The 19,733-nt window shown below is 43.2% G+C and overlaps 1 protein-coding gene across 1 annotated transcript in view; it reads left to right on the top strand.

Moving 5' to 3' along the window:
- The window catches only part of pip4p2 (phosphatidylinositol-4,5-bisphosphate 4-phosphatase 2), a 98,835-nt gene that overhangs the window by 74,026 nt on the left and 5,076 nt on the right, over nt 1–19,733 (top strand). The window contains exon 6 of the mRNA XM_078540722.1: nt 8,547–8,637. Coding sequence (XP_078396848.1) covers nt 8,547–8,637 — 91 coding nt within the window. The remainder of the gene's footprint in view (nt 1–8,546; nt 8,638–19,733) is intronic.

The raw sequence follows: 19,733 nt of genomic DNA, 5'->3' as shown, positions 1-19,733 counted from the left end.
GCCATGTGCATGATGTCAACATAGCAGAACCCAGGATCAAGACATCCCTCCCTCGATGGAAAAAGACCATGGGGATGGTAATGAACTGGGAAACCCAACAAACAGAAAATGAACTGAAACCACAGGCAGGGATCCAGAATTCGCCACAATCCACCCGCAGGTGTGAGTGGGGGAAAAAAAAAGAATTTCTTCTTCGAGTGTGATAGGTGTCTAGAACTCACTACCTGGAGATGAATAGAGGCAGAACTCTTTATCGCATTTAAAAAGTACTTGAATATGCTCTTGAAATGCCCTAACCCACTAGTCTACAGATCAAGAGCTGGAAAGTGTAATTAGGCTGAATGGCGCTCTGTCAGCTGGCACAATCATGATGGGCTGAACAGCCTCCTGTGCCAAAAATTTCTTAATTGTCTATGAATATGCAGGGGGATACAATAATCCTGGAATATTTTGCTCATCTGTTTTACTATACAAACAATGACCATCTTGAAAATAAGGATACGTGAAATTAAAACTCACCTGATGTAAGTCCCTGAGGTGTGCCTAATCTATAGGTTTCACTGTATTTGAAATGTCAAGGATGCAAAAAATAACTTGGTGCTTTGTTTGACTGTGAGTTGCTCACTCTTATCCTAGATTGGACTTGGCAAGGCTGCAGTGTAGATTCACCAGAATTATACCAGGATTTAAAGCATTAAATTATGAGGGCCTGTTGCATAAACTTGGTTTCTATACCTTTAAGTTTGGACATTTGAGGGGGAATAATCAAATTGTGTTTAAAATATTAAAACGTTTTAACAAGGAGAAGCTATTTTCTCGTAGAGAATTCACAATAAGTTGGCACAATCTGAAAATTGGAGCAAAGCCACTTGGATGTGAAATTTGGAAGGAATTTTTCACATAAAGGGTAGTGCAAATCGAGAACACTTTCCACCAATCTGCCCTGCCCTGAAAAAGGCTGCAGATTTTAAATCATCAATTAAAATGCTCAAGAATGAGAGATATTTTTAAGTAAGGATATCTAGGGATATGGAGCAAAGGCACTAAATAAAATTGAGGTACAATCAACCATGATCTGTTTGAATGGCAGAATAGGCTTAGGTGAAGGAGAGGCTGAATGGCCTCTTCCTAATTGCCATCAAAATACCTTGTTCAGAAGGTGCTTTATTTTAACACATACTTAGCCGTGGTGTTTCTTGGTGATGTTCTTAAACTGATTCTAGTTGCATTCTGAGGTGATACCCAAGCCTGGCTGCAGTGTGGTATTATAAATTTCTGGGAACCAAATTGGCTTCCAGCTTTGGAGCCCCCAGTGGTGTCTCAAACAAACTGTGTTGAATTTGTGTTTAATCCAGGGTCTGAGTGCCCACTACTGGTCAGTGGGAGGGGAGACCTATGGGTTAGTTGGTTGCTACAGGTTCAGGGGATGGCACCTTGGATATTGTGGAAACTGGTTGACCAATCTTGACCAATTGACCAATCTTTTTCTGAGTCAACCTTTTCATAGAACAACAAAAGATGTGGATAATGGAGTGAGTAGATGTGGATAATGGAGTGAGTGTATTTTGATATACCTTGATTTTCAGTAAAAGTTTTGATAAGATTACCTCATTAAAGGAAATAAGCTGAGGTAGTTAGCATGCATTGGTGTTAAATTCAGTTTTGGTGCGGGTGGAGAACAGGCTGTAGAAGATTGTACTCATAATATGATATGCTCAATTTTCCTTTCAGCTTTGGGGGTGGTACTCTTCAATATTTCCCAAAATGAACTGGAAGAAACAAATGACTGGTAGATTTGGTCTTCAGGTTTGTAAAATACGCCAGGATGTAGTAATGATTACATTATGGAGGGCTCGGACTGTTTCGAGAGGAAAAATGGCAGATGCATTTTGATGTAGAGAACTGAAAATAGTAGTACATTTATAGCTCTGTATTCTCACTGCATGTTTTAATGTGAATGTACTAACTAAATTAGATCAGGAAAAGCATCTATGGGTCGTTTTGACAGATACTTTGGGCTACATTTTTGCAATGGGAGTGGGAAACAGAAGTCAAGACTGTTTGTGTCCTGAACCTGCCCCAAGGTGTGAGAAGCAGCATTGAGTCACGATTTTCATGGTGTGGAGATAGGTTTTGCGGCCAATTAGAGGTAGCAGGTGTGGGAACAAAGAAGGATCAGTTGAAGTGTAGGCCCAATTTAAACTCAAAGCAGATGTTACTGTGGCTGCCACGTGAATGATGAAGGAGCACAGAGAAAATTGCTGTTGAACCTTGCCCTGGATTGCTATCTCCTATAATGTTGTTGGAGAGCTGTAGGCCTGGCACCTGGGGCAGGGCAGCCCCATGGTTCTCTGACAACCACTCAGAAGTGATGCTGGAGGCCAGGAGGGAAAGAGAGGTCCACTTCCTGAGGTGACCACCCATACAGGCAAAGTAGGCCAGGGTTGAGAATGTCAGTATCACAAGTGTCATTAAACAATCTGAATTCAGTGTAGGAAATTGTTCATTGACCTGATACGCTTTGCTAAGGTCACTGCAATCCCCAACCCTCAGGGCAGACCTTTGAGTATTCACCCTCCAGCAGACTAACCAGCTGAGGAACTTCAGGGCACAAGCAGCTACTGAACGTTGGAGGGTTATGTGCCCAGGTCACGTACTCGTCCTTCCAAATAGCCCAGAGCCATAGTGCTGCTAAGAATCTGTCAGCACTGAAGCATGCACCTTCTAATGAATTGCAGCAGATGCTGTTGGCCACAGAGGTCAGCAATGCTGTATCACGCTCTGTTTTATCCTTGCAGGAGAAACATGCTCGTAATGCTTAGGAAAGAGTGTAAACAGGCAGAGGGATGCTGTACTTCCATATGGTCACACCAGTGGAAGACCAAGCGATAGAAGTAGCTAGGATTACAGACGTAGAGGAAGTTGGCCCTGGTGGAATTCATGCTAGATATGATGGTTACAGAGTGCAGTGTACTCATTAGGGGTGTGCTGTGCACTGCATCTCATCTGACAACATGCTGAGGCTGAATAACATTAGATAGCCTCTGCACAGCAGCAGCTTCTACTCTCCTAGGTTAGTTCTCATTATTTTATCTCCCACAGATGTAGGCATCCAACCATGACACCCTCCCTCTGCAGCTCCAGAAGGACAGCACAGAACCGAAAAAACACCAACACACATTACAAGCTCACCATCAGCACAGACATTCTTACCTGGGTGAATCCTCAGATGCATTTAGATAGGGTGGCACTGGGTGAGGAGCGCCACACAAATGTGAGGAGGTGCCAGAGCCTGATGCAGATGTGGGCCCCTTCAGCAGAGGGAGGACAGGCACATTCTTGTACAGCTGGGCACAGATGCAGAGTCTAAAGAGTCTCAAGAAAAAAGGCTCTACTTAGAACAGCAGCAGTTGATGTTTTTCTATCTGTCAGAGTTTCCTGAGGCAGTATGGGGTCATGTACAGAATACGGAGGAGTTCATCCAGCTCATGTATGGCACCATGGCTCAGTGCTATGTGTGCATGAGCTCCTCCACTGAGAGTGTGGTCAGCCACAGGTTGCATGCCACTCTGTAATCTGGTCCAGTCAGTGGCACTGGTAATGTGGAGAAGTTTGGAAGCTGTGCCCCAACTGGTGCCCTCCTTTAATCATCCAGTGCACCAGCCAAGGGCAGAAGATGTCGGAGAGGAGGATGAGTTATCAACCTTCACGGGACACCTCCATTGTTCTCGACTTCCTTGTCTTCTCTGACAGTGAGTGTGTCTGCAGCAGGGCCAGGTTCTAGAGGCTCCTGTAATGCAGGTGCAGCAGCCTTTGGAAATGAGATGCCCCCATGGGCACCTCAACGACAAAGACAACAGCCACATGCATCTCAGCCACAAGCCAAAATAAGTGAGCAAGCTGCCTCCACCTCTCGGAGGTTACAAGGAGAGCAACGTGTAACAGCGGTTGATCGCGGAGGTCATTGCATTGCACCAAGCGCTGAGTGGATCACTGGGGTGTCGTCTTACTGTTTCCATGCATTGTTTCTTTCTTTGGCACTGTGTCAATAAATACACTTTAAACTGGATGTCTGAGACTCCATTTGTTGCTGGCGTGACAAGAAAAGTGGTATAAGGTATTGAAGGAAAATCAAAGGTTCCTCCACAGTGACAACAAAGCCACGAGGCAGAATATGCATCCTCCTTTGAGAGTAAGAGTTTAGATGTATTGGATTGAGTCTTGAATGAATAAGTTAGCACAGGTACCTCAGACTGACTTCCATACTGTGTTCTTCCACCTGGGCCAGATGGACTCAGATGAGAAGTTCCCAAATCATATGAACCCTGACATTCATTGATTCTTGTCGAGACCTTCATGCCTTGCAGCCTTGTGCAACCATGACAGCTCTGTGTCCTGGATCTTCCTCCTCCGGCTCCACTTCCTCCTCCTTTTCCTCCAATAAGCTATCTCCCTCCAGGGCCTCCATCCTTGAGGTCCACAGCATTTTCGAGCTCCACACCTCTGGAGGGCCATGTTATGGAGAACACAGGCCACCAGAAAGAGCAAGACCCTTGCAGGACTGTATTTTGGGGCACCACGGGACCGGTCCATGCATGAGATCGCATCTTTAGAAGTCCAATGGCCTGCTCAGTGGTTGTCCTAGTGAGCAGGTGGCATTGGTTTTGCTGCCTCCGCCTGGGGCTCTCACGGGGGTATGAGAAACCACCTTTTCAAGGAACGTCCTTTGACCCGTAGGACTCATCATGTAGTTTGGGGGTTGGGGTGAAGACCTGAAGCAGTGCGGACTGACGGAGGATGAAGGAGTTATGGCAGCTGCCAGGAAAGTGAGTATGCAAATGGAGGAAGCTTTTGTTGTGGTTGCAGACCAGCTGAACTTTAAGGGACTGAAAGCCTTTCCTCTGACTGGCTGTTCACTGGGCCCCTCGCTGACCACGTGGTGCAATTGATGATGCCGTGCACCTGGGAAAATCAAGCAACATTGGCTCTCTGTGCCCGTGAGGCCAAACTGAATTGGCTGTCTGGCTCTGGCAAAGAGCGCATCAGTGACCTATGAGTTGCAGTGGTGTGCTGCTGCTTCAGGTGCCACTGGATTCACAGCTGAACCTTGGGAGGAGGCAGAAGCTAAGATCAAGGTCACGGTGACTTTGACAGTTACTGGCAGGGCATGGTGACATGTACTATAGGGTGCAAAATTCTTGGCAAAAAGGGTACAGACTCCTGTGACCACTAACCTGAAGAGTCGTAGGCTCCTGCAGCATTTGGTCTCAGTCATCTGCTCCTTCTTCAATAGTAGATCCTATGCAGATATATGGCCTCCGTATCCTTCCTACCCCTTGCTTCTGCCAAGCCCTTCTGATGTTTGAGGCTCTGCCTTTCCTGCAGTTGTCCCTCATAGTTGCTGGGCCCAACATCTGAGAGTTGTGCCCTGCTTGCCTACTACTTTCCTTGTGCTTAAGTGGTTGCCAAGTTGTCCTTGGCAGCCTTATTGCCTGTTCTTATGCCACCACAACAGGAGAAGGGTGATAACACCCGACATTGTGCAAGCACTTACTGCCTACTTTCCTCAACACCTGCGCAGCAGCTGCTTGTTAATGGCTGACTCCTCTCCCTCTGCACTCCTTAAACTTTTATGGGGCCCATGTAATTCCCTGGGGTGGCCATGATGGTTCCCTACTTCTGGTTTACCGCAGGCAGGGGTGTGCAGCCCCAATTTTTAGAAAAAAATCTCGAACCCCCCCCCATTCCCAGCCCAATTAACAAGCTCTTAATTAGGTCCTCAACCACCTTAATTGACCTTAATCAGGGATAGGGCCCCCTCTCCCTAGTGAACATGGCCGGTGCTGTGAGCAGTGTCAGGAAACTGGCATACTGGTGGTATTTTTGTGCCCCTTCGGTCCCCATTCCTGCCTTTTGCAGGTCCTAAAAATTGAGCCTTTTAAGATATCAAATGCTGGAGGGGAGTAAATATGATTAAGGTACGGTAAAGTTGTGCTCAAACGCAACTAATTTTGTGTGACAAGGTTGTTGTTGATTACATTGCTACCCTAATTGTAGAGATGGTTGTTGATGGTGAGCCAATAGGTTCCCTTTCTCCCTCTCCTACCGCCACTTGCTCTACCTCATCTGTGTTCTGTAAGTCACTCAGTATCATCTCCTCAGAACTTAGCATTAGAAATAGGAGCAGGAGTAGACCATACAGCACCTAAAGTCTGCTCCACTATTCAATATGACCATGGATGATTTTCTGCCCCAACTCCACTTTCCTGCACACTCCCCGTACCCTTTGATTCCCTGACCGATTTTAAATCTACCTGTCCCAGACTCCAATATAATTAATGATGGAGTTTCCACAATTGAGGTAGAGAATTCCAAAGATTCAAAACCCTCAGAGCTGAGGAGAAATTTCTTCACTCAATCATATTTGATCGATCCCTTATCCTGAGGCTGTAGATTCTAGATTCCCAAGACAGGGGAACAACCTCAGAGTCTCATCTGTCAACACCTTTCAGAATTTTATATATTTAAATATGATCACCTCTCATTCTTCTAAACTCCTGAGAATACAGGTTCAATTTACTCAGCCTCTCATCATAGGACAGCCCTCTCCTCCTAGGGAACATTCTGGTGAACCTTCACTGTACCGCTTCCAAGGGAAGTATATCCTCCTTTAGATATGGACCCACAGTTCTTCAGGTGTAGTCTCACCAAAGCCCTATACAATTGCAGTAAAACTTCCTTGTTTTTATAGTCCAGTCCCCTTGCAATAAAGCCTGACATATCATTTGCCTTCCTGATTGGTTGCTGTACCTGCATGCTAACATTGTGCTCCTTCCAAGAATATGCTGGAGTCTCTTTGAACATCAACATTTACAAGCTTCATGCTTTTTAAAAAATATTTTGCCCTACTATTCTTAGTACCAAAGCGAATAACCTCATTTCCTCACATCATACTCCATTTGGCATCTTGTTGCCAACTCATTTAACTTGTATATTTTATGCTGAAAAGAGCAACATTTTGCCAAAGCTCTTGTCTTGCACTCATCAGGACAAACGCAAGAATACCAAATTTCAAATGATCACTATTCATACTACAGGAGAGAAGGTTGCTAATTGGCTGGCAAGTCATTAACCAACCTGTTGGCATGGGGAAAGCACCAGGGAACCATACTACATGCCTACCTTCACTGGCCAATATACATGTTGGGACTCCTGCAGATGGAAACACTACAATATTGGCCTTATCAACAATCTTGCAACTAGGAACTTAACTATTTGCATACCTTGAAAGCTTGATGCAGAAATAGAGCACATCAAAGCTATCCTCTGAGATGCTATCCTGATTACATCATTGTTCATCACGCAAACTGCAACTGGGCCAAAGGCCACCAGTTTTTGGACATGAAAAGTGCATGGTCTACTTCAAATTACCCTGGAGAGGCAAAGTATCTGAAAAAATTTGAATAACAGGTTAAGCTAGCCGTTTCACGCTATTATTATGCAGTGGCTATGCAAGTGGTACTTCCCACTAATAGGATGATGCCATCATTCCAAAAAGATGTTCTACCTACCCATGTAGCAATTTCAGTGCCAATGTGATGCCATGTACATAGACCGTACATCCCAATGATTGGCTGATTGAATCAAACAGCATGTTCCTTCAGTTGTTATAGCAGGCAGACTACGGACCATACTCAACCAGCCTATGCTTCCAAAACCCAAAATGAAATGTCTGCTGTTAAATGTGATTACTCAATTGGCAGCACTTGCTGAACAATCCGAGTGTGCTAACAGCCACTAGCAACCAGTTTAGGATACTGAGACGAGCTCTGAACTTAGCTCATTTATGCTTGCTAGAAGTGACATATATTCATATGCAATGGGCCTATTCTCTGCAAACAAAAGGGATATGTTCAAGCCTTGCACCTTTTCTGAACTACCTGGGAGTTTGGTGAGCCTGTAGTTCACTGTTGCTTTCTCCATGGCAACACCTCGGCCTCGGCCGACCAGTCAGCATCCCTCTCACCTGCAGTATTAATTGTTATGATCATTTAATCTTGTAGTCCCTATTTCCTAAATTACTACTTCCCTGAAATGAATGTAACAATGGTCAAGCACTTTCCTACAAAGAAATTCAGAGCGACTATCATCCCTGGATTGATCGTGTGCCATTTGGTAACTGCCCATTAAGACTGGCTGCGGTCTTGGAGTAGATTACTTGACTATCAATGTAGTGTGATGTCAGAAAAGATGGAGATTACCATTCTCTCTTTTAAATGGTGCCAATAGAGGAAAGAACATCATTAAACACTACTTGGGCATATATGGATACCTACTTAGGGAGTGGGTATCATGGTGATAATTTTGCAAAATGGTGCTGCTAATGGGAGTCTCACCTGCTGGAAGTGTCATTTTGTTAAAGGAATCCTTATGCATTCAAATTGTTCCTTTTTTTAGTTCATTGCCACAATGTTACAATAGCTTACTGATGCAATAACACTGTACAGATACAACATAAGCAGCTTTTTATTTTGCTTTCCTTTTAGATCGTCTGTTGGCAGTGCATTGCCTCGAAGGCGTTGCTGTGCATATGTTACTGTTGGAATGATATGTGTTTTCATTGGAGTTGGTTTAACTGTAAGTAGAAATTAATCATGTTGAATCACTTGCATAAAAGCAGCATTGATTCTGAAAACATTTATGTCTTTGGCTGTATTTTGCAGTCATTGGTGAAGGAATGGTGCTTGCCACTTGACCTCGAAGAAATCTAATGATCTCTGTGGCATGGGCCCCTTTTCCCAATGTCAGTTTGTTTCTGATGCCAAGGGGATCGCCAGGCCTCCAGTACAGTGATGCCACTGGTCAGCAGCCAATCATGTTGAATTATTTCTGCAGACAGCAAATGAGGAAGTAAAACCCACAGATTCCCTTCATTTTAATTTTTTAAATATTACAGATAACAAATCAAATGAGTGGGACTTATACATGGGATTAAGGCAGAACATAGAATATCATCAACTTTAAAAAAAAAAAATAATAATAATTGTGGGATTTTTAATCATAATGGAGAAATTTGACATTCAACAGATACAAATTTACTCTTTCAGGGCCAGTAAGGCTGTTTAACAGTAATTATGAATTGAGTATTAAAATCCAGTTATAGCTCATTCAACAAGGTACAACTTTTTTAAGGGGCTTTTACAGTGAGACTAATGACTGAACCTTCATTTGCCTGTGGGGATGTGTTTTGGTGCACAAACGGCCACACTTGGATTTTTTGTTTTGGAGGAAACCTGATCTTCCTCCGGAATTATGATCCCATTCTATTTTCCTGTGGCCTGTTTGTGGCTCGGGAATGCATTGTGTGCAAAACACTCACCCGCCCCTGCTGAGATCAGGTTCCCCGTTTTAAATGGGGGACAAAAATCGGATTTCCTCCTCCATACATTTTCGCCTGATGGTGCTGGGTTTTGGAAGCCCATTAAAAGCACAACAGGTTTGAGAGTTTTTGAAGAAAATTCATAGGTCTGCTGAGGAGATTGGAACATTCTGAAAGGCGAGTATAAAATATTTTGACATCTTCAAATGGCACTGTTAGCTGCTGTATCGTAATTTAATGTGTTTTGATGTAGTGATTTGTGCAAGGGCAAGTTGACCGTTACATTGACCAGCATTTTGTAATTGTTTACATGCATTTACAGTACTTTTCCAGTGGAGAAAGTGCCATCATGTATTAAAAATATAAAAGAAAATGTCTGCTGCAGTTATGTTTTGGTGCTCTGATTTCATTGGACTGGCAGATCTGGCTGTTTTTTCAAAAAAGCCTGCTTCCAAAGGAAGAAAAATGTTCTGCATCTGCTCCTCCTCCATTGATTGACAGGCACATTGCTTTGAAAAGAGAATGGATATCTGTTCTATCAATAAAGCTATAAACTTCTGTTATGACAGCAGGTCCACTATGAATGCTTGGCTGGATTTCAAAAGCTTCAGCTCAGCACGTGGCCTTATTGATCCACAAACTATTAAAACTTATGCAAGCCTATAATAACACTATATGTCTTTGTGGTTTCTCATTTGTTTGCAAACCTAATAGGCACTTAAAGGATAACATTTTTTATTTGCCTTAGGGTTTTTGGAACAGTATCAATGATACTGAGTTTGAATTCGGGGCTTTCTTAGGTTGTTAGAGATTTAATGTTTTTCCAATGATTTTTAAATAATTCCCATTGCTATTGCATGGCCCCTGAGAACTGTACATAGTGTATGCTGGGTGTGTGGCTATGGAGGATACAGAAGATATGGGGAATATGAGGTGGCATGGGAAATCTGAGGGGGCATGGGGAATGTGAGGTTGCTTGGAGGGATGGTTGCAGGGCAGCAGCCCCTCTGAGCTGTGTGCATGCCTGGCCTTGCTACAGTCCAAGTGCTATGACTGATGCAGTTGGTAAAGCGGAGTTATTTAAAAATCCCAGATGGAAACTTTAAACAACTGTCATAACCTGTAATTTTAAGTGTTTTGTTTGAGATGCGACCTTAAATTCAGGAACCAGACCATTAGTTCTCGAGGTTTTACATTAAACTAAGTGAAACATTTTATTAACTTACACAGGGTAAAATATATGCACATGGCTACAAATTACTACTATCATAACTTTTAACAAAATCTCAAACTAACCTCCATTAAGGCAACAGCAACCCATAGAGCTAACCAAACACTAGGCAAAGCATTTTTACCTTACGATTTCAAAATGAGGTTCATTTCACTGTGGAGCCAGTTGGAGGCTTGCCGCTGCCTTTTGATCTTACGTTGGCTCTGCCTCTGCACACCCAAAAACTATTGAAGTTATACCCATCAGCCCCATTGAATGTTAATTCTCATTGTATCAACACCCTCTTTGAACTTCACCTTTTCAACAATGAAACCCCTTTCATAATACTAATACAAGTAATATAAACATGTTGCTTGGTAGCTGCTAGAAAGGCGTCAATTTTCACCCCACTTCTTGAATGCTCTATTCAGAAAATGCAAATGCACACTATGGGCAGAATTTTGCCGTCAGCGAGCAGGGGGCGGGGCCTGCTCGCCGACACACAAAATGACGCTGGATGACGTTGGGCAGAACCCCCCGATGTCATCCCGCCCCATTTAAATTTTCAAAATCAGCTGCGGGCCTGCCGATCTGTCAGTGGCCAATTGAGGCCATTGACAGGATCATTTATACAATTAAAGGACCTGCCCGTCCAACCTTCAGGTTGGCGGGCAGGCCAGGAGCCCTGGCGGAAAATAGAGAAAACATGAAACCTCATCCAGTGGCGGGATGAGGTTTCATGCAGGGTTTAAAAATTTTAATATAGTTTTTAAATTATGAACATGTCCCATCTCATGTGACATTAAAATCCAGTTATAGCTCATTCAACAAGGTACAACTTTTTTAAGGGGCTTTTACAGTGAGACTAATGACTGATTATGAATATGACATTGTCACATGAGGGGGATATGTTAGGGAATTTTTTTTTCTATTATTAATATTTTTCAAAGTGTAAGCGATCTCCCTGAGGCAGCACTTAGCCTCAGGAAGATGTGCGCTCTTTCGTGCGCATGCGCGAAAGAGAACACTTGCTTTTAGGGAATCCCCCCCCCCGGCCCGCACAGGAAGCGCATAGTGCTTCCCGCCGGATGTCACAAAAGGCCCGCCCACGTAAAATGGTGGTGCGGCCCGCCTCGCTGGCGTGGATTGGCTCCCCGCCAGCCAGAGATTGGGTCGGGCCCACCCGCCCGACAGGCAGAAATTTCTGCCCTATCTCTCTGTTTACGTCTCAAACTAGTACATCAAAGCACCCAGACTAGTTGGCTTTAATCCAATTAAGATATACCTGGAGATTAAACCATTATTTTAAAAGAAAAGTATTTTCCAAAATATCATATACATTAATAGCTTCATGGCACCAAGTGCCATACATGTCCTGATGGTTTAAATGAGGACTACTGCTACTCTGGTCCACAAGCAAAGAATTGGTGAACTCCCTGAGGACAGGAAATTAACAGAGGAGAGCTAAGCTTGTCAAGAATAATCAGATAGAATTAACAGCTGAAATTCAGTTGTGTCAGTTCCTGAAGCCCAAAGCTACCTCAGCACTTGTTTTTCCTGCAGCCTGCTTGCTGAATCCCTGCTCGCCAACTCTCCTGCATGCCGCCTCCCTCCCTGACCCTGCTGCTTCCCTCCCCAGCCTTCCCTGCTCAATGCTACCCCCCCCGACCCTGCTTGCCGGTTCTCTCTTGACCCATCCGCTCGTCAGTCCTTCCGCTCATCGCTTCCCTCACAGTTTTTGCTTCCCTCACACTCTCCTCCTCACTCCCTTGTTTTGTCCCTCTCGCCACCCCTCTCCCAAGCCCTCACTCACAGCAAGTGTTCAGAAGAAGGAAGTGGAGAGTGAAGGAGAGATGGCGAGCAGGTAGGTAGAGGCACAAGCGGGAGGGTCGAGCACGGAGGTGGATAGGAGAGGATTAGGGAGGGAGAGGCAGTGACCAGAAGGGAGAGGTGGTGAGTTGGAGGGTAGGGAAGGGGAGCAGTGAGTGGGAGGGCTGGGGAGGGAAGCGGCGAGTCGTTACTAAGTTATTAAGAGTTAAAGTATTTTTGTGCCAGTTAATACCACTTATCTAGTTATTCTGCTGCAGCAGGTTTTGTAGAATTTTTCACATGATTGATCCCAAAGACATTCGACACATTAAAAACACAAATCCATATCTTTGGAGTTTGTGAAAAGGTCTGGATTCCTAGCCCAGATCTCCAAATAATAATTTAAAGGTTCTTGCAAGATTATTGCTTGGGACATTTTAAACCGTGCATACTTCCAAACACAACCTCTCCCCAATTCACTTTTGTATGTATTGTGTGAGACAGTTTACTTTAAAAATGGTGAACCAGCTTATTACTTCAAATTCATGGATTTTTAATATATTAAAAAGAACTTTAGGTGGAATAAATGTCACTACTTCCCCAAAAACCACTTCAACATTCAGTCTCCCTCCTGGGATTCCATTCTCTTTTCACCACAATGCTGTCTTCCCCATTTCCCAGATGTAGTTTTCCCCTTCTAATATTCACTTAATTTACAGGGAAACTGTGCCTCTCTGACCTTCACCCTCCAGTTCACAATAGCCAACCTCTCCCCAAATTGGCAGAGGCATTTTTACCTCTGTCTGATTGTTGATGTTGATATTTGTTGAAATTTTCCTTACTATTCATACCAGCTTTAAGTAAAGAAAACACTCTAAGCTGAAAAAATAAAAATTGCCTTTTCCACATTTTTCGATCAATTCAAAAGGCAATCCTCCTTAGCTTTGAGCTTGTTAGTTGAAACTAAAAATCCTATCTTGTCTTGAAACATCACTACCAATTCAACTTTCCTTCTGTCAAATGACTAAAATACAAGCTACAGTATAAAAAGTAACAAACACCTCCTCGTGCATAAGAGCATAAAAAATAGGAGCAGGGGTAGACCATTTGGCCCCTCAAGCTTGTCCCGCCATTCAATAAGATCATGGCTTATCTGCCCCAGCACTCAACTCCTCTTTCGTGCCGACTCCTCATAGCCCTCAACTCCTCGATTTCAAAAATCTATCTACCTCCTCTTTAAACACCTTCAATGATCTATCCTTCAGAAACTCTGAGATAGAGAATTCCAGACATTCACTACCCTCTGACAGCAGAAATTCCTTCGCACCTCAGACTTAAATGAGTGTCCCCTAGTTCGAGATTCCCCCACTAGTGGAAACATCTTCTCAATATCTACCCTGTCAAGCCCCCTCAGAATCTTGTACATTTCAATAAGATCACCCCTCATTCTTCTAAACCCTCATGAATAAAGGCCTAACCTGTTTAGCCATTCTTGATAAATTCCTTCATTGCAGGAATCAGCCTAGTGAATCTCTTTTGAACTGCCTCCAATGCCCGTATATCCTTTCTTAAATACGGGGACCAAAACTGTACAGAGTACTCCAGTTGAGGCCTCACCAACACCCTGTGCAGTTGTAACAAGACTTCCCTATTTTAAACTCCAGCCTCCTAGCAATACAGGCCAAAATTCCATTTGCCTTCTTAATTACTTGCTGCACCTGCATGCTAATTTTTTGTGTTTCATGCACAAGAACACCCAGAACCCTCTGTGCTGCACTTTTTGGAGCCTCTCTCCATTTAAATAATAGTCTGCCTTTTGATTCTTCCTACCAAAGTGCATGACCTCACTCTTTCCTACATTAAACTCCATCTGCCAAGTTTTTGCCCACTCACTCAACCTGTCTATATCCCCTTGCAGATTCCTTATGTTCTCTTCTCAACATGCCCTCCCACCTATTTTTGTATCATCAGCAAATTTGGATACATTACGCTCTGCCCCCTCCTCCAAGTCATTAATATAGATATCAAATAATTGAGGCCCTAGGACTGATCCTTGTGGCACTCCACTAGTTACGCATTTCCAACCTGAAGAAGACCCATTAATCCTGACTGTCTTCTGTCTGTTAACCAATACTAATAGATTACCCCCAATATCTTGTGTAATAACCTTTAATGTGGCACCTTATCGAATGCCTTCTGGAAATCCAAATACACTACATTTAACGCTTCCCCTTTATTAACTCTGCTTATAATATCCTCAAAGAGCTCTAGAAAATTTGTCAAACATCATTTCCCTTTCACATGTTGACTCTGACTGCGTTAAGCTTTTCTAAATGTCCTGCTACTTCCTCCTCAATAGCATTTTCCCAATGACAGATCTTAGGCTGACTGGCCTATAGTTTCCTGTTTTTTGTCTCCCTCCCTTCTTAAACAGGGGCATCACATTAGCGGTTTTCCAATCCCTGGGACCCTCCTGGAATCAGTGAGTTCTGGAATATTTTGACCAAAGCCACTTCCTTTAAAACCCTTGGATGCAAGCCATCAGGTCTTGGAGACTTGGCTGCCTTTAGTCCCATTAGTTTGTCAAATACTTTGTCCCCCGTGATAGAGACTGTTAGAAGATTTTTCCTCCCATTAGCTCCTTGCTTATCTGATATCTTTGGGATGTTTGTAGTGTCCTCCACCCTGAAGACCGATGCAAAATATGTTTAAATAATCTGCCATTTCTCTGTTATCAATTCTCCAGTCGCATCCTCCAAGGGTCCCACGCTCACTTTAGCCACTCTTTCTTTTTAATATATATGTAGAAGCTCTTGCTTTTTGTTTTTTATATTTCTTCCCAATTTACTTTCATAATTTATTTTCTCCCCCTTTATTAGCTTTTTATTCATTCGCTGCAGGATCCTAAAAAAAAATCCCAATCCTCTGGCCTACCACTACTTTTTGCTGCTTTGGATGCCTTAGTTTTTGATTGGATACTCTCCTTGACCACCCATAACCATGGGTGGTTCATCCTTCCCTTTGAGTCCTTCTTTTTGCTCGGGATAAATTTTTGCTGAGCGTTATGAAATATCTGCTTAAGTGTCTGCCACTGCTCATCCACTGACCTTCCCCATAGTCCATTTTCCCAGCCCGCTTTCGACAGCTCTTTCTTCATACCTCTGTAATTGCCCTTGGGTCTCAAACCAGTGTCCTCAACTTGAGTTGCTGGCCCTCAAACTGAATTTGAAATTCTACCATGTTGTGATCGCTACCACCCAGAGGATCCTTAACGATGATATCTCTTCTTAACCCTACCTCATTACACATTACTAGATCTAAAGTAGCCTGTTCCCGGATAGGTTCTGCAACATATTGCTCTAAGAAACAATCCCTGATGCCCTCTGTAAAATTGCCTTCCATGTTACCCCTGCCAGTCTGATTTATCCAGTCAATCTGGTCTTGGTCACCACCATCTGGAGGCTCTCCTCCAAGTCACTCCATCCTGACTTGGAAATATATCGCTGTTCCTTCACTGTCGCTGAGTCAAAACCTTGGAACTCCCTTCCAACAGCACTGTGGGTGTACCTGCACCACATGGACTGCAGCAGTTCAAGAAGGTAGCTCACCACCACCTTCTCAAGGGCAACTAGGGATGGACAATAAATGCTGGCCCAGCTAGCGCAGCCCACATCTCATGAATGAATAAAAAAGAAATGCGCAGATTAAAATCACTCATGACAGTTATAGTGCCCTTCTTGCACGCCTCCGTTATTTCCCGATTTATACTTTGCCCTACAGTGAGGCAGCTCTTCGGGGACCTATAGATGACTCCCTCCCCTGACTTCTTCCCCTTGCTATTCCTTACTTTTCCCCCAAACTGATTCCACATCACGATCTATTGCACCTATATCACTACTCACCATCGCACTGATACCTACCTTTATTAACAAAACTACCCCACTTTTTTTTTGCTTATTTTTCCAGAATGTCGAATACCCTTGAATATTGAGTTCCCGGGTCTTGGTCACCCTGCAACCACATCTCTGCAATAGCTGTAAAGTCACATTCATTTATTTCTTTTTGTGCCATCAACTCATCTATCTTATTACAAATGCTGCATGCTTTTTGACAAAGAGCCTTAAGCTTTGACTTTTTACCATTAGTACTCATTCTGTTTCTAATTTCTGCTACACTTCTGCTTATATTTTCTGTCCCTTCCTATCACACTTTGATAATCGTTCACCTCTTCACTACCCTGCGCCTCTGCTCTCTCTTCCCTTTTTGATTTTTTAAACTTCCCTTCAATCGAACCCTCACCTCCACTAATTGGTTTAAAGTCCTATCTACAACACTAGTTATACAATTCGCCAGGACACTGCTCCCGGCATGGTTCAAATGAAGCTCGTCCCAACGGAACAACTCTCCTTCCCCAGTACTGGTGCCAGTGCCCCATGAATGGGAACCCATTTCTCCCACAACAGTCTTTGAGCCATGCATTTACATCTCTAATCTTATTTACCCTATGCCAGTTTGCACATGGCTCAGGTAATAATCCAGAGATTATTAACTTTGTTGCTCTGCTTTTTAATTTAGCCCCGAGCTGCTCATCGTCCCTCAGCAGAACCCCTTTCCTAGTCCTACCTATGTCGTTGGTACCTAAGTGGACCACGACAACAGGATCCTTCCCCTTGGCACCAGGCAGGCAACACAGCCTTCAGGACTCTCTGTCTTTGCTGCAGAGAACAGTATCTATTCCCCTAACTATGCTAGCCCCTATTACTACTACATTTCTCTTTTGTCCCCCCACTTGAATGGCGCTCTGTACTATAGTGCTGTGGTCATTTCGCTCACCCTCCCTGCAGTCTGTGCCCTCGTCCACACTGGGAGCAAGAACCTTGGAACTATTGGATAAGGGCACTGGCTGAGGCTCCCCCAAAGCTAAATTCTGGATCCCCATACCTGCCTCACTCACAGTCATACCCTCCTGTCCCTGACCACGATCCACATTTGATGTAATTAACCTAAGGGATGTGACTGTCTCCTGAAACAGTGTCCAGGTAACTCTCCCCCTCCCTGATGTGTCAGTGTCTACAGCTCCTCAACACTGAACTGAAGCTGCTCAAGCAGCCGACGCTTGCTACAGATGTGGTCACCATGGATCGCATCGGTGTCTACCAGTTCCCACATACTACAACCCAACACATCGCCTGCCCAGCCATATCTATCCTATTTAATTAATTAATTAATTTGGATGTTAAATATTTTAAAAGTGAATTTCTTAACTATACTTCATCTGTAATAACGTCTCCTGATTTAAACCACTTGACCAATCAAAAGAGTCATGGAAGAGATACCCCCACCAATCACCTACTGGTTTTCCTTTGATGTCACACTTAGGCTCTGACAGGTAGAAACAGGTTGAAGGGGCTCCCTGCTGCCAATATATCTCCTGTCACTGCTGCCCTTCTCACGCAGGTCCGCTCTCCGTGTGCTGGGCCTTCTCCTCAGCTGCCGCTGCCCTTCTCATGCAGGTCCGCTTTCCGAGTGCTGTAGTGATTATGGTACTGAACTTAAAATCTAAAATGGATGAAAAAAGATAGAGGGAACATTGGTAGAGGTTTGAGGTTTAGGGGGCCTTTAAATGATGTTGGGAGCTGTGTTGCAGTGTTGGAGAACCGAAGTGTACCTTCTAACTGGCCTGCCTCCACACCCACACTCCTCACGCACTCATTGCAGCAAAATACACCGCAACCTGACCCCATGTGAAGCGAAGAAAATTCCTCTAAGTCATACATGGGCTGGGCATGCATTTTTTTGAGCTGCAGAAGTGCACAGGTCAGGTTTTCTCAAGACCATATGAAAATTTGGCTGTAAGAGTTGAAGTTCTCGTCAGTTCAATGATTTCCAATTGATTGCAATCTTGGGGGGGACCTCAACTCTGCACCCTCTGGAGAAGCATGGAATCACTGACAGCAGTTCCTGGATTTCAACATTTAACTGTACATGTGCAGATTCTAAAAGTTGCTATCAGTTTTAGAGGAGTAATAATGATGAATGCTGACAGTTTGCTTTCATTACTACCACATAATTTTGCAAATCTATTAGTTTTACTTCCTGATATTTTGGTGTAAAAAACTGTATTACAATCACAATTAGCACTATTTCTGTTTGTTCAAAACACTTATTTTCCATTTAGCCTGTAGAAAGGAACATACCTTAATCAGAAATAGTCTAGGAATGTATGTAGCCTCAAATTGAGACTCTCTTCTGCTTTATCTGCTTTCTCTCTTCTGAATTATTCTAAAATAAATAAGGGATAATAAAACTCATTACACTCGTCGAGTAAGGCAGTTTTATTCCATTATTTCATGAATGCATAACTAATAATTTAATGAAGTGTATTTCTGCTTAAGATTTATCTGGTTACATTTATCACAAGTTTATATTCATGCCCCTAACTTCTCACCCACAACCACATCTACTTAAGTGACTATAGTTATGAATTTTCTTAAAACTTGGAACATGTCCCAAGTGATGTGCAAATAGATTTTTGTTGATGTTAATCAAGGTAACAACTAAGTTTAAACTAGATAAGCTTCGTGTGTATTTAGTTCATCAGCCCCATATGTAATCTGATAATGCACTTCCAGCATAATCCATTACTTAGTTGCAGTGACTTGCTTATGTATGCACTGAAAATCAATGGCAAATCATTGGCAGTGGAAAAATGAACATTGAAATTTCAGGGGGGGAGCAAATTTCTCCTAATCATATTCTTGTTTATTAATATTCTGCTTATAAACATATGATTTAATTTGAGCTTCAAACTGAAAGACACATCTATATTACCTACACCATTTAGAATCTTGAAGACCTGAGTCACCTTTCTCTTTTTGTTGACCGAGCGTAAACACATTGGTGGCAGTTTTAACAATTGTAATGCTTCGTATTAACAGGGCAATAATTACCTCAAAATTAAATCTCACTGTCAATTGCAAAGGTAAAGAGATAGGTTTCTTTTAAAATACTAATACAGGGTATCCACAGCTGTTTAATTTGACAGACATGCAAGTCAGGGTTTACAAGTGAAGGGAGACCACCTCATTGCATTACCTAGGATATACAGCACAGGAAAAGGCCATTTGGCCCAGCACTTCATGCTGGCATTTATGCTCCATTTGACCCTCCTCCTATCTATCTTCATCTAAAATCCACCCCTCTCCATCATAAACTTGACTATCTTCCCCTTCAATCTATCCATATTATTCACTTCGGCCACTACCTGTGGTAGCAAGTTCCATATTCTCACCACTTTTTGGGGAAATAAATTTTCTTCTAAGTTCTCTTTTGGAC

Source organism: Cetorhinus maximus, chromosome 4, assembly GCF_964194155.1.
Source record: "Cetorhinus maximus chromosome 4, sCetMax3.hap1.1, whole genome shotgun sequence".
Taxonomy (NCBI): domain Eukaryota; kingdom Metazoa; phylum Chordata; class Chondrichthyes; order Lamniformes; family Cetorhinidae; genus Cetorhinus; species Cetorhinus maximus.
The sequence above is the reverse complement of the archived record's forward strand: the minus strand, read 5'-3'. Positions and strand labels throughout refer to the sequence as shown.